This window comes from Vulpes lagopus, chromosome 4, assembly GCF_018345385.1.
Source record: "Vulpes lagopus strain Blue_001 chromosome 4, ASM1834538v1, whole genome shotgun sequence".
NCBI classification, from domain to species: Eukaryota; Metazoa; Chordata; class Mammalia; order Carnivora; family Canidae; genus Vulpes; species Vulpes lagopus.
Genome location: NC_054827.1, coordinates 3,575,260 through 3,588,805, shown reverse-complemented (window position 1 = coordinate 3,588,805; position 13,546 = coordinate 3,575,260). Strand labels below are relative to the sequence as shown.

The window sequence follows — 13,546 nt, the reverse complement described above, 5'->3', positions numbered from 1 at the left end:
ACATTCAGATACAAAGGAAATCATATTTATAGCCAAAGGAGAGTCATTGTGTTGATTATAGTGAAAAAAAAAGGATCGCTTCAGGTTCTAAGCAATTTTCTATCCTTTTTTAAAAAAATAATTTTGTGAATTAAAAGCACGTAACTGGGATCCCTGGGTGGCGCAGTGGTTTGGCGCTTGCCTTTGGCCCAGGGCGCGATCCTGGAGACCTGGGATCGAATCCCACATCAGGCTCCCGGTGCATGGAGCCTGCTTCTCCCTCTGCCTATGTCTCTGCCTCTCTCTCTCTCTCTCTGTGACTATCATAAATAAATTAAAAAAAAAAAAAATTAAAAAAAAAATTTAAAAAAAAAAAAAGCACGTAACTACGAGATTGTGATACATAGTATTCATTCTGCTAAATAATTTTGTAAAGGACTAATATTATTGAATTAAAACGCTTCTACTTAGTGTATTCTGGAGGCTTTGCTGCTATAGGGCATGTAATGATACATCAGCACTGGCTCTGCTATCCAAGTAGTTAAGACAACGAGAGGAGAGAAAAAGAAAATCTGAAGCTTAGAAGTCATTCAACTACTAACCTGGCCATCCACATAAACCTCATTGAAAATCCTGGAAATTTGGAGAACTCGGATTGTTCATTGGTCCTTTCTGCTTATCAGGGCGGACAGCTTCCCCATGAGCCATCTTACCAAACTCTTTTTGCAGATTCACTACCGTGATGAAGAGTAAAAGTCAGTGTCTTACTGACCTCTTGACACTTTTATTTCTTTTCCAGGAAACCAAGGACTAAAAAAATAATAATTTCATTTCCTTTTGAGAGACAATATAGACATGACTCCTGGTGAAATCTGATTATGCCTAATACTGTGGAGATCTCATTTCCTTGCTGACACAATCCTGCCAGCGACACCGTCGCTTCCATTCGGGCCCATTAGACCCTCCTCCTGCTGCCTCTGCACAGCACGGAGCACCTGCCACTGGGTCCCTGTGACCTGTCTCACCTCTTTTGGCTGATATCCTTCAGTAATAAAACAATGTGGAGAAATACAGGTCCAGGCCCAGATGTCGATGTGCATAGCTCTAGATGGTTTGCATTGATGGCTTTTATGGACGATGTAGTGCTCTGAATCAGAGGGTCTCATCCACAGCATTATTGATATTTTGTGACTAACAATTCTTTGGGGTCTTGTGCGGTGTAGGACATTTATCAATATCTCTGTATTAGACCTACCCTATTCTACGAGTGCCCCCCACCCAGTTGGGACAACCAAAAATGTCTCTAGACATTGCCAATGTGCCCTGGAGCTGAAAGTCACTCCTGGTGGAGAAACACTGATATAAATATAGATAAAGATGAGAGAGAGAGAGAACACATGCATGAGCACTAGACACAGAGCGATGGAGATAGGTAGAGATGGAGAGTTAGAGACAGAGATAGGCATAGATAGATGTAGTTGCTTCTACAAGAATTCCAAAGACAGAAAACAGATACTTACAATTAAAAGACACACACACACACACACACACACACACACACACACACAACTTTTCTCCAGTAGGGCCTGCCAGGGACACTCAGTAGCCACACCGTTTCAGCATGACGGCAGCATTTCCTCTTGATTATAGCAACTCTGGCTGGCTGCAACCCTGTGGGAGCCCTGGGGCTGGGTCCACGCCCTTGGACTAGCTTTCCAAGCCCCACTGAAGTCACGACAGTGCACCGCGATTATATAGAGGGAAGATAGTTCCCACATCCCACCATCGTCCGGAAGTCCATGGAGGGCGTTAGATTATGAGTTCTTGCATATCATCTGTTAAGGAGAATCAGGTGTTGAGAGAAATTGGACATTCCAATACTATATTTATTTTTAAAAGTAAAATACAGAGATCTCTTCATATCAGCCACGGAAGATCCCATTTCCTAAGTTTGCTTGGCGTGCTGTACGACCTATGTACTCTAACTAGACTCTATGGAAAGGGAGACAATCTTGTTTTTTTTTTCAGTATTATTAAAATGCACTCATAAACATTCCTTTACATATATTTTGTCATATTTGGAGGTATATTTGTGGAATAAATTCATAGCACAGCCTAGCTGAGTCAGTTTGTTTATAGTTTTTTTAAATTTGAGAGAAATTTCAAAATGTACATCTGAAATAATCCTAAAAAACTCAGACTTGTGAAAACATGTAAAGTTTTGCCATTCAGGATGGTGACACATTACTTTGCATTATTATTCAATTGGCTTTACATATACTTATTGCCATGAATTTCTTTTATTTGAACACTTTGGTCATATTTTTAACAGATTTTCAATTAAATGATTTTCTTTCCTGATATTTCTGATAAGGTATCTTATCCACTAGCAACAGCAGCTTTGTGTCTTGCATACCTGCTATGAATTCCTTTTCTCAATTTGTCATTTGGCTTTTGGATTTTAAATTTTAAGACATCAGATTCTTCAGCCATTTTCTTTAAGATTTCTAACTGATGTGTACTGAAGAATTTTTTTAGTATTTTTTGTTATTCCATGTTAATAGTTAAATTGGTGATCCAATGTATTTATTTTAGTCATTAAGTACTGAAGATAAGGTTTTATATTTTATAAAATCATGTCTACTTTCAGGTTCCCATGACCAAAACCACAGAATATCTTTGCTGAACATGGATATCATTTGTCAGGCTTCTTGTCATCTGTTCTCTTTCTAGGACTTGAAATGCTTTCCCTTACATCTGCAAGTATATAAGGAAAGTGTCCTGGGAGTGGGAGCTTATTGAATATTTTCCATAAGCATATTTTTTTGATGATCCAAAAGGCTTCTCTGACCAAATGAACAAGTTTTCTGCTTTCAAAATGGCCAAGATAGGGATCCCTGGGTGGCGCAGCAGTTTGGCACCTGCCTTTGGCCCAGGGCGCAATCCTGGAGACCCGGGATCGAATCCCACATCGGGCTCCCGGTGCATGGAGCCTGCTTCTCCCTCTGCCTGTGTCTCTGCCTCTCTGTCTCTCTCTGTGTGTGACTATCATAAATAAATAAAAAATTTAAAAAAAATGGCCAAGATATTGAAACGAACCATCAGTGTTTGGCTACTGCAGAAAAAAATCACCAGTTTGACGAGGGAGCGGCTGAAATTCAAATGCATGTTAAAACTTGCTTGTGGTATTGCAAACATAATTCTTCCAATCTCCCTTAAACAGTTTGTTATCTTATTTCTGGGATTTCTACACACTAGCAGTGTCATCATTTTTGTTAATAAACACAAGTCTTATGAATATGTTTATATAATATAGTTGGTCTCAACCAAAACTACCTATTAAAATCAGCTGGGGTAATTACATACAGAGATGGAGATGGAGATGGAGATGGAGATGGAGATGGAGATGAGAGAGAGAGAGAGAGAAAGATAAAGATGATAGAGATATATAGCAGTGCTCAGGCCTCAATTTTATCCTTGAATTTCTCATTTCCTTACTAGCCTACTGCAGATAGCCAACTTAAAGAAACAAAACACACAAAAAAATAAAAAATAAAAAAACAAAATAAATAAATAAATAAACTCATCCTTACACAGTAAGCACTAACCTTGCCTATGAGTTCCTAAATTAAAGCATATGTTGAGGAAAAAAAAAAAAACAATATCATTCAATCATATGGAAAGGAAATTTGAAAGATGTATCAGAAACAATTTTTTTTTATTTCATCACCTACAGTATGTTATGTAAAGTGGTGGACACAGCTACAAATTCTCCTAATTATGGGAATACGATCGATTTATACAAGAGGACCAGACACCACTACTGTCCCCCCTCAGCTTCTCTGCAGGGTCTTCATTAAGGTACGAGAACCTGTTTCAGTAACATGTAAGCACCGCTTGGGTTTCTGGGCTTTATGGCCTGAGACATTCCCTCTGTTGGAATGGGCTCTCGTGACATGTTTTCTCCCCAGCTACCAGGCCCAGCTCTCCGGGGCCTCCTTGCCATGTGCCTGTGTGGTCAGGGTGGCCGTTCCTTCAGTTCCTGACCGTGTGGCTGGCTGAATAGGATACTGGGTCAAGATACCTGTTTGCTGTTAGCGTGGAACTCTAGGCTCCGTAGAATCTTTCGGACCCTCTTTGCACTACGTTTATCAGAATATTAATTGGAGCATTAGTCACCATCCAAGCTAAAAATAAAATGATGCTTTGATTTTTATCTGACTGTTGATCTGTGAGTGGCTCTGTTGGGACCTCTTATGAGCAATGGGGGACAGAAAAGCAGAATGTAGGCACTGCTAGATCTCTAGGCTGATATAATCTGAATGGAATTGAAACCTCTTTTTAGCCCTTAAAACATCTCAAGTTCTAAACATCACTAGATATAGTTAATATTACAAAGGTTTCTTAGCTAATTTTAATGCATTCAGGCACATGATTACAGAAAAAGGTACTGGAGAAAACAGTGATATTTTAGCAACACTTATACATGATCCCCTCACTTTGATGGCCCTATCACATTAATCTCTAGCTTCTTATCATCATTGTAGAAAACAAGGGATAATCTTGCATAAGTCACAGAAGGATTGCCGAGATCACTGCCAAAGCTATTTTCTTGTATTCTACAATAATCATGGAATAATATATTCTGATTTCCCACATATGCACGACACAGTTCCCCTCCATAGATTCACTTTTATCCATTTATTGAGGTTATAATGTTATCACAGTTGGAGATTAATGCCAACTTCGATTATTTTCTGATTTGGGGACAAATCAACACTACTTCACTACTTCATATTTAGAGAACACCTACTGGATAGCAGTCTCTCACTTGGACGATTAACTCATGCTCATCCAGAGGAGAGATAGAAGTGGACATATCCATCAATACCAGTGAAGACACACTCGTGACACAAGTCTTGGCCTCAGAGGATATAAATTCTATTTGACACACTCAACACAGAGATAGACAACCCCAACAACAGGCAACGTCAGAGTCTGTGTAATTTCAAAGGAGCATATCCTTCAAGGTCTATGTTACTGGGACGTGCTAAAGGAGCTCAGAAAAAAATGGAACTTTTCTCCATGGTTGTTTTTTAACATGGGATGCACCGGCAAAATATTCTGAAATACATATAATGTGAAGTGGATTTTGGAAGTAGGATGTCATTTAGGTGAGCAGAGGGAATGATGAGGAAATAGAGGTGATAAAGATATTCTCTTGTAAAATCAGGTTAAGGAATAACCTACAGATTCTTTCAACTAAATAATAAACTCCTGAGATGCTGTAGACAATGTTGTTGACCCTTCTCCCAAATCCAGACATTGAAATACTAATCTCCAATGCAACGCTATTTGAAAGTGAGTCCTTTGGGAGGTGAATAGGGCAAAAGGGGGGGGGGTGTCTCATGAATGGGATTCATAACCTTATAATAGAGATCCTAAAGAGCTCCCTTGGCCCTTCTACCATGTGAGGAGACAGGAGAAAACAGTCATCTATGACCCAAGAAGCCAGTTCTCACTGAATATTAAATTTGCCAGAACCTTGATCTTAGACTTTCAACCTCCAGAAATATGAGGAATGAATGTCTGAGTAATGGAGAGATGTTGCAAAATAAAAAGTGTAAGACTTGACGACTACATAATTGGACCCTTGTGGGAATTTGAGAAGCAAGATAGAGGGCAGAGTCTATAAAGGGTAGAGATTCAAAAAATAGCAATAATGTGACAGGTCAATGACAGGTCATAAAAGTCACTGGTTGTAAGTCTAGGTACTTCAAAGAGCAGATTTTTTTCTTTTTTAACGTAATCTCTGCACCCCATGTGGGGCTTGAACTCATCACGTGGAGATCAAGTGTTGTATGCTCTTCCCACCAAGCCAGACATGTGTTTTTCAAAGAGCAGACTTCTATTCCTAACTTTGAGTCAAATCTTTTCTCTTGTACTTAAGAGAAGCCTTAATTTACCTTTCAATATCTATTTGTTAAAATTTAATTTATTGATGGAAGTACACATTATATGTGTTTATCTGAATTATATAAATAATCCAAGATGATAACACATTGCATGTTGGAGATTTTTGTTTCGTTTCATTTTTTGCTTTAAATACTTTTTTTTCTTACACAGGGTAAATAATACGGATAGTCTTCGCTAAAGATCAAATTACATTACAAAATTACAACAGCCTTCACATCCTAAATTCTGTTAGTTATTAAATCTAAATTATATATTACTTGAAAAAAATTCTTTACTGTAGCTAAACAAAAGAAATAATAAAATTTTCAAGTTCTTTAATAAAAAATTATTATTTATTATTTTTTAGTGCACATGTTGAGCTAGTAAAAACAGTTTCTGTGCTTCAGCAAAGCAAGAATTTGGACCAGGACAGCTCTAAGAAAAGAACTTCTATGACAACTCAGTGGGTCAGGGCAGGCATCAGGCCTCCTACAAAACATCCTTGGAATTCCAGAACTGCTGTGTGTGTTATGTTCAAGAACTAGACAAGTAGACAACGGTTCCAAGATCTAATGGTAGCAAGCATGGAGACTAGAGTCTCCTCCACCTTGTTAATTAGAATTTGATAGTAATTGAAACTGCTTTGCCATTAGCCAATGTTGAAATGTTGCAACCACCTTAATGAGTGAAGAAAGGGTGCAGGTGCAGGCAGGGAGAGCCAGGGGCCCCTGACTAGGCTCTGGAACTATTTCTGGCAGGCAAGAGCCCTAAGCCAGAGTGAACAAGAGATAAGAGAATGGACCAGACCATGGCCCCGGATGTTACAGAGAATCTTTCTCTGGTGCCCACAGTGTGTAATCACAGAAAATGACCAAACCTCAAAGAATGAAGTCATTAAGGGTGTCAGCAAGAGTCCTGGCTCCAACCAACACAGTACAGGAATCTCAAGGCCACAAGCTTCCCAGGCAGTTCTGCACAGAAGACTGCCCCTAAAAGCCCTCGGTGGCCACCCGTTCAGGACCCCTCTGACTCTAGAGAGCTTCCTCTCTGCTTTCTGTTCTCAACTTCACTTAATACATTTTCACTTCACTTCACCCCTTGGTGTCTATGAGCTTCATTCTTGGACTCTGTGAGACAAGAACCCTGCAATCCTATAACATCAACAAAGCTCATATTCCTATTTTATGTCATAATTTATCAAAAATGTCATATGAGTAAAGACTCCTAGCACTTAGGACACCGTGACATTCTGTTTCTGATGTTTTGCCTATTTGTGTAATGATACCTGGAATGGTCACTTCTGTCCCAGAAGAGCTACCCTCAGCCCATAGACTGTCCACATGAAGGTGTCCTAAGTGTGGAGATACAAGAAATCTAATAGAGATTAGATTCATAGAGACAAAGCATTTTCCTCACGTTAAAGACTAGAAACTGGTAGAAATCTGACATATTTAGTCTCTGTCTCAAACAAAAAACTGTAGGTAACTGAGTAATTTATAGCAACCCAAGTGATTCTTTCTTATTGGCCTTATGTGTGTATCTTTCTCTGGTAAAAATATCTATGTCAGTTAAAAAAAAATCATGATGTTGTACATATAACTCACCTATATTTCTAAAGCTCATTAAGGCACTGATACCAATTTATATACTCTTCACTGAAATAAAATACAATGAATCTAGTTATTCCAACCTTAATATTTCCACTGCTGATCTTTTTATAATACTGAAGATAATAGGAATGTTGTTTTCTAAACCTTATAGTTAAGATAGAAAATGGCCATGATGTCATGGTAAGAGCATAGACAGGGAATCAGATTAACATTTATGCAGATCTCCTTTAGAATAAGGTAAACTATAGGAATTATAATAAAGTAAAATAATTATAAAACATAATATATATTAAAATAAGAATATTTTAAATTATAAATTAAAAATAGGAAATAGAAATATTGACAAGGAAATATTTTTAAAGAGTACATATGGAGAATTTTCTTAGTGGAAAGAGAAAGAATTACTTTTAAAAGAGAGTCATCTGATGATATTTGAATAAACTCGATTCTCTATTTCTTTGCAGTTTCTATTAAAATTCTTACTATTGTTATAACATATCACCATTCTCTAGTATAGTTTATTTGGAATAAAAACTAGTAAATACTAATTTTTAGAAGAACAGGAAATGGGTAAGAAATCTTGCATCGAATTACCAAGGATTATATTTATGGAGACTTTCCCAAACATCCAAAGTGCACAACCATATGTGTTAGGAGAAAGTTTACCTAAGTAATTTATAATTGTAGTGCAATATATATAGTTGGGTGCAATATATGACAAAAAGGGTAACTGGAAAAGAGTTTCTAAAAACAGACAACACATATTGTAAAGACGCAGAAAACCCAAAAGGTGTTTTATATATGAAAATACATAAAGAAAGTGCAAATAGAAATTATCATTATATGTTTAATGCATTAACTTATATATACGTTAGTATATTAATATTTTACCTAGATTTTTTTCCTCAATTCACAAAATAAAATATAAAGTATGTGATTTGTGTGTATTTCTGCAGACATTAGCAATGATAGTATTTTATTTATCCAAGCCATACAATTTCTTCTGCCCACTAAAAATTTTCCTACAAACTCTGTATAGTCAACAATAATCTCTAATTAGTACAGAATTTTAAAGCCAAAGGATAAAGCTTTATTTGTCTTATTTAAGTATGTGTATTCATTTACCTAAGAAATCTCAATTTCTGTTTAAGGGTTATTCCTCTTTCTTTTGACAAAATAATTTTTCTTTAAAAAAAAGGATATGCTTGTACAAGCACAATTTTTTTTCTTGCGATAAATGAAAAAAAAAAGTAATTTAAAATCATCCAAGAAAATATTTGTCCTTTCTTTATGGTTAAAATCATAGATCAGAAGAGAAAGCTAATGAGGAATGGAATATATTATAATTGTGTGAACCAAAAATTCTCCAAAGAGTTCAATATTCTCTCATGTTTTATCCCACCCACTTTCCCTGACTCTTTGTATTCAATGAATTCTCTGACAATGTAGAAGTTCCTTTTGTTGTTCCCTGAATTGTACTCATGCATTTCTCTTTGTGAGTTTTCTCTCAAATCCACAGTTGCTTAAAAACAATGGTGTATTGTAACTTCACTTGAATTACCTTGACAACACCATGTACGGATCCGCAGCAGTTTGATGTCTACAAATGAAGTTGATGATTGCTTTCAATAAGAAATTGTTCAGTATTAAAAAAAAAAATGTGCTTAAAAGTCTACTTTTTCTTTATTGCAACTAAAATTTCCTGATAATTATATTTGAATAATCGATTCCAATTAAGTTTCAGAATCTAAGTCAAATCGTGCCACCTAATCTATAGTATAAAGAGCCAATACTTTACCTCACTTTCAAATTCCCTTGTTGGAGCTGTCCATCGTAAACTGATAAAATATCAAAATCTTCTTCAAGGGCAAAGGTATGAAATGACAATTGTATCCGATTACGTTCTCCTGTGATAATGATCCAGGTACAGTTCGCATAGTTGGGATAACCGTGAGGAAACCCTGGGCTCTCGATGGTGCCATTGGGACCTTGGACTAAACCTCCGCAGTTCTGACCTGAAAAAGAAAGCACACCAAAAAACAGTATATTATTTTGGCCTGTCTACTCTGTGATTTTTTTTTTTTTTTTACTAAATTTCCAACCATTTTGGCCAATTTTTACAATGACTTATTTTGTGACCCTTCATGCAAAAATGGTAAATTGTAGAAGCATTCTCTGGTGCTAAAAGGTGGGTGTGGGGGATGAGGAGGAGGCAAAGAAGGACAATATATAAATTTAGGAACTCGTATTAGAAATTTTGGGAAAAATGTTTTTTTGCAATTTTCAAATACATCTTCATCAATGCCAACCTGCCATATTTATGAAACAAATTTGGTGTCGATTATCTGCCACAGTGTGATGCTGAATACTGAAACACTCTGCCTTAATCTCTTGCTCAGAAAAACTAAACCAACAGATCAAATAACCATTATAAAACGACACACAGATGCATGTAATAATATATCCAAATGACTGCCACCCGAAGCAACATGAATGATTAGGGAAAACCACACTCAGTCTTCAAACTGTCGATTTCTAACAAACCCTGGCAAAGTCCCACAGAGCCAAAGAATAAAATAAAGCTGCATAAATCTCTCCCAGTTCAAAACAAAAGGCATAAAATAAGAGAAATTAATTATGCAAAAATTAAGGAGTAGCCCAGCAGAAGAAGGGGCGCCCCCCCAGCAATGCCTTCCGGTTCCCATGGGAGTAATTCAGCAATGGCAGGGAGAGCAGGTGCATCGCCCCCAGACAGATGCCCTGACAGTCAGGCTTCCCAGAGCGGGCTACACTTTGTTCCTGCTTCTTAGTCTAACTCCCCTCAGACGGGCTGAATCAGCCTTGCTCTTACTGCTCAAGACTGACATTTGTGGCATGATGATGGATAATAAGATGTATAATAAGAAATACCTATTTGGTCTTTGTCTCCTTTGGCTCAGAGCTCCTAAATCCCTTGGAATTTCCTAAAGGATGACAGGAAAAGAGTGTCTTGTGTCATGTCAATGGGAGTGAGTAAGGAAAAGGTGCAGGTGCAGGCAGGGAGAGCCAGGGGCTCTGAGACTATTCCTGGCAGGCAAGAGCCCTAAACCAGAGTGAGCAAGAGATAAGGGAATGGACCAGACCATGGCCCTGGATGTTAGGGAGAACCTTTCTTCAGCAGCTACTGTGTGTAACCACAGAAAATGACCAAATCTCAAAGAATGAAGCCATTAAGGGTGTCAGGGAGAGTCCTGGCTCCAACCAACACAGTACAGAATCTCAAGGCCACAAGCTTCCCAGGCAGTTCTGCACAGAAGACTGCCCCTAAAAGCCCTCGGTGGCCACCCGTTCAGGACCCCTCTGACTCTAGAGAGCTTCCTCTCTGCTATCTGTTCTCACCTTCACTTAATACACTTTCACTTCACTTCACCCCTCGGTGTCTATGAGCTTCATTCTTGGACTTGGTGAGACAAGAACCCTGCATTCCCATAACAAGAGGACTTCTGGAAAGCACGTGAGGATGGGGGCCAGTTGCATGGAGAAACAACTAAATATTAGAGAGGTTGGGACTTCCAGTCCCCCTTCCAGACCTCTGGGAAGGGGAAGGGGCTGGAGGTTACATCAACTGTCAATGGCCAATGATACCTATTGATCAATCATATCTTTATAATGAAGTCTCTGTAGGAACACAAAAGAAGTAGTTCAGAAGGCTTCCAGCTTGGTGAACATGAAAGACCCTGCCCTGTGCAGCTCATCTGACTGTTGACTCGTATCTTTTAATAGCCTTTGTAATAAACCTGTGATATAGCCAATAAGGGAATTCCTGAGTTCTGTGAGCCCCTCTAGGACATTAATGGAACTGAGGAAGAGGTCGGCGGAACCCCTGATTACAGCTGGTAGGTGAGAAATACAGGTAACAGCCTGGACTTCTGGGTTGTGTGTGCCTGGAGTGGAAGAGGATACCATAGAACTGAGCCCTTGCCCTGTGAAATCTGATGCTCTCTGCAGGTGGACAGTGGCAGGATGGAGGTGAATTGCAGGATACTCTGCTGGCGCCCTAAGCATTGCTGGTCTGTCGGGGTGGGTCCCCACCCCCACTGACGACTAGTGGTATTGGTGCAGAATTGGTGCGGAAACCAAATGGGCAAAAGATGGGAAGCACAGCGAGCACCGTCAAGCTGCCTTCAGCCACTGGGCGAATTTGAAATTGTTCCTAAGAGCTGGTTCCCTGCGGCCATGGGTCCTCAAGATTTTATGGTATTGATTTTAACATTGGGATTCTCTGGTGGTTCTGCAATTTCAAGAATAAGCCCTTTTTGGTAAACCGTAGCCCCAGGATTCAATGTACAAGGGCTTCTGGTGCAAGGACAGTGTCTGGGCGATTGGCAAGAGCCCCATGCCCGCCCATCCACTGTGTTCTACCGGTAGATAAACCCTGGGTCCCTGACCCTCCCGACCTCCCCAGGACCTCTCCTGCCTGATGCTCCTCAGCCTTCATCCACCTGCTTTAGCTCCATCATTCCTCTGCTACCTGTTTCTCCCACCTCCTCTTCCCTCATTTCATGTCTAGCATAAAAGCTTTAGTGACAGGCTACCCTGGTCCCTGCTGTGGTTGACACACGCCCTTGTGGGTGACTTCCCATCATGTGCCTGCCACCGCTACGTGTGGGCCAAGCAGCCAGAATGGAAAAAGGTCGGGACAGATAGGCCGTGTGAACTGCCCTGATGAACACATTTAAATCACTTTAACTGTGAATCTCACCATCAGATGAGGGAACAAAGTAACTCCCATCAAATCTTTCCAGCCTTCACTCTGCCTGGGGCTAGCTAGTAAGTAGCCCCTGAAAACTGCCTGCGGGCTTTCATTCCTCCATCTGGACATTTCCTACCAATGTTTAAATGTATTTAAGTGTTTTGACAGTAGGAAGATATGAAAGTTTGGGAGGGACCAGGATACACTCAGATTATTATGTGTAGTGTAACTATCCGAATACTGGTATTATCTCAGCTTTTATTGTTGAACTGCAAACAGAAGATTATTTGCAACTACATTTCACGTGTTAAAAAAAAATACAGTAGTAGCTCTCAGAGTCAAGTCTTTCACAGGAATATTATCAAATGCTGGTGGGAGTTTGCTAAATCTTCATAAAAAAGATTTAATGAAAGGGATTTATGAGTTTAAAACCAAAGAACTAATAAGAAGCCCATTTTCCACTAAATTTAAGTCTAACAATAACACTGTAACAAGTAGGTATTAAAGCTGTGGGGTTTTGAAAGGTCTTTAAGGAAAATAGCTTTTCTGGTTTATCTAGCAATTCTTGTTTCACAGTAAATCACAAAGTGAAGACTTGATTATAAATTGGAGGAAAGAAAAATAAATCCAAGAGAAAAAGTGCCAGCTGGAAGGTAGCTACTATGATAGACCCATCACGCTGAACCAGATGTTCAAATATTAAGATTTTCTCCAAGGAATAATATTGAGGCAGCAGTGGGTCCCCATTAGTACAGTGTATTTTGAAGAATGAGTCACATTTGATCAGTAGATAGAATTTTCCACAGGTCCTGGTGGAAACTTTGGGACTGCTCAAAAGTGAGATAAGTAACTCGAGCTTGGCTGCACATTCCAAACCACATAGGAGCTTTTCAAGTGTTTCTGCCTCAGATCAATTCTGATGCAGGTGGTCTGGACCAAGCATATCCAGGACAACCTTGAAGAACTGGAGGTTTTTTTGTTTGTTTTTTTTGTTTGTTTTTTAATGTTTTTCAGAACTGGAGATCTTATCCTACTGAAGATCACATCTTATTTAAAGCTATACAGCTTTATATTATTATATATCTTATTATATGTGTATATATATATATAATATATAAAATATACATATAGTGTATGTATCTATCTATATAATAATGTATAATTAGATATATAATATCTATATATAAGATGATATATAATAAGGCATTATATATCTTTGTAAAAAGCAAACAGTGTTTAATTGGTACAAACCTTGATATCTAGGCAATGG

General features: G+C 38.6%; 1 protein-coding gene across 1 annotated transcript in view; it reads right to left on the bottom strand.

The window, feature by feature from the left end:
* CSMD1 (CUB and Sushi multiple domains 1) overlaps positions 1-13,546 on the bottom strand; it is a 1,877,909-nt gene that overhangs the window by 1,526,227 nt on the left and 338,136 nt on the right. Inside the window, exon 2 of the mRNA XM_041753151.1 lies at positions 9,343-9,559. Within this exon, the coding sequence (XP_041609085.1) occupies positions 9,343-9,559 (217 nt within the window). The remainder of the gene's footprint in view (positions 1-9,342; positions 9,560-13,546) is intronic.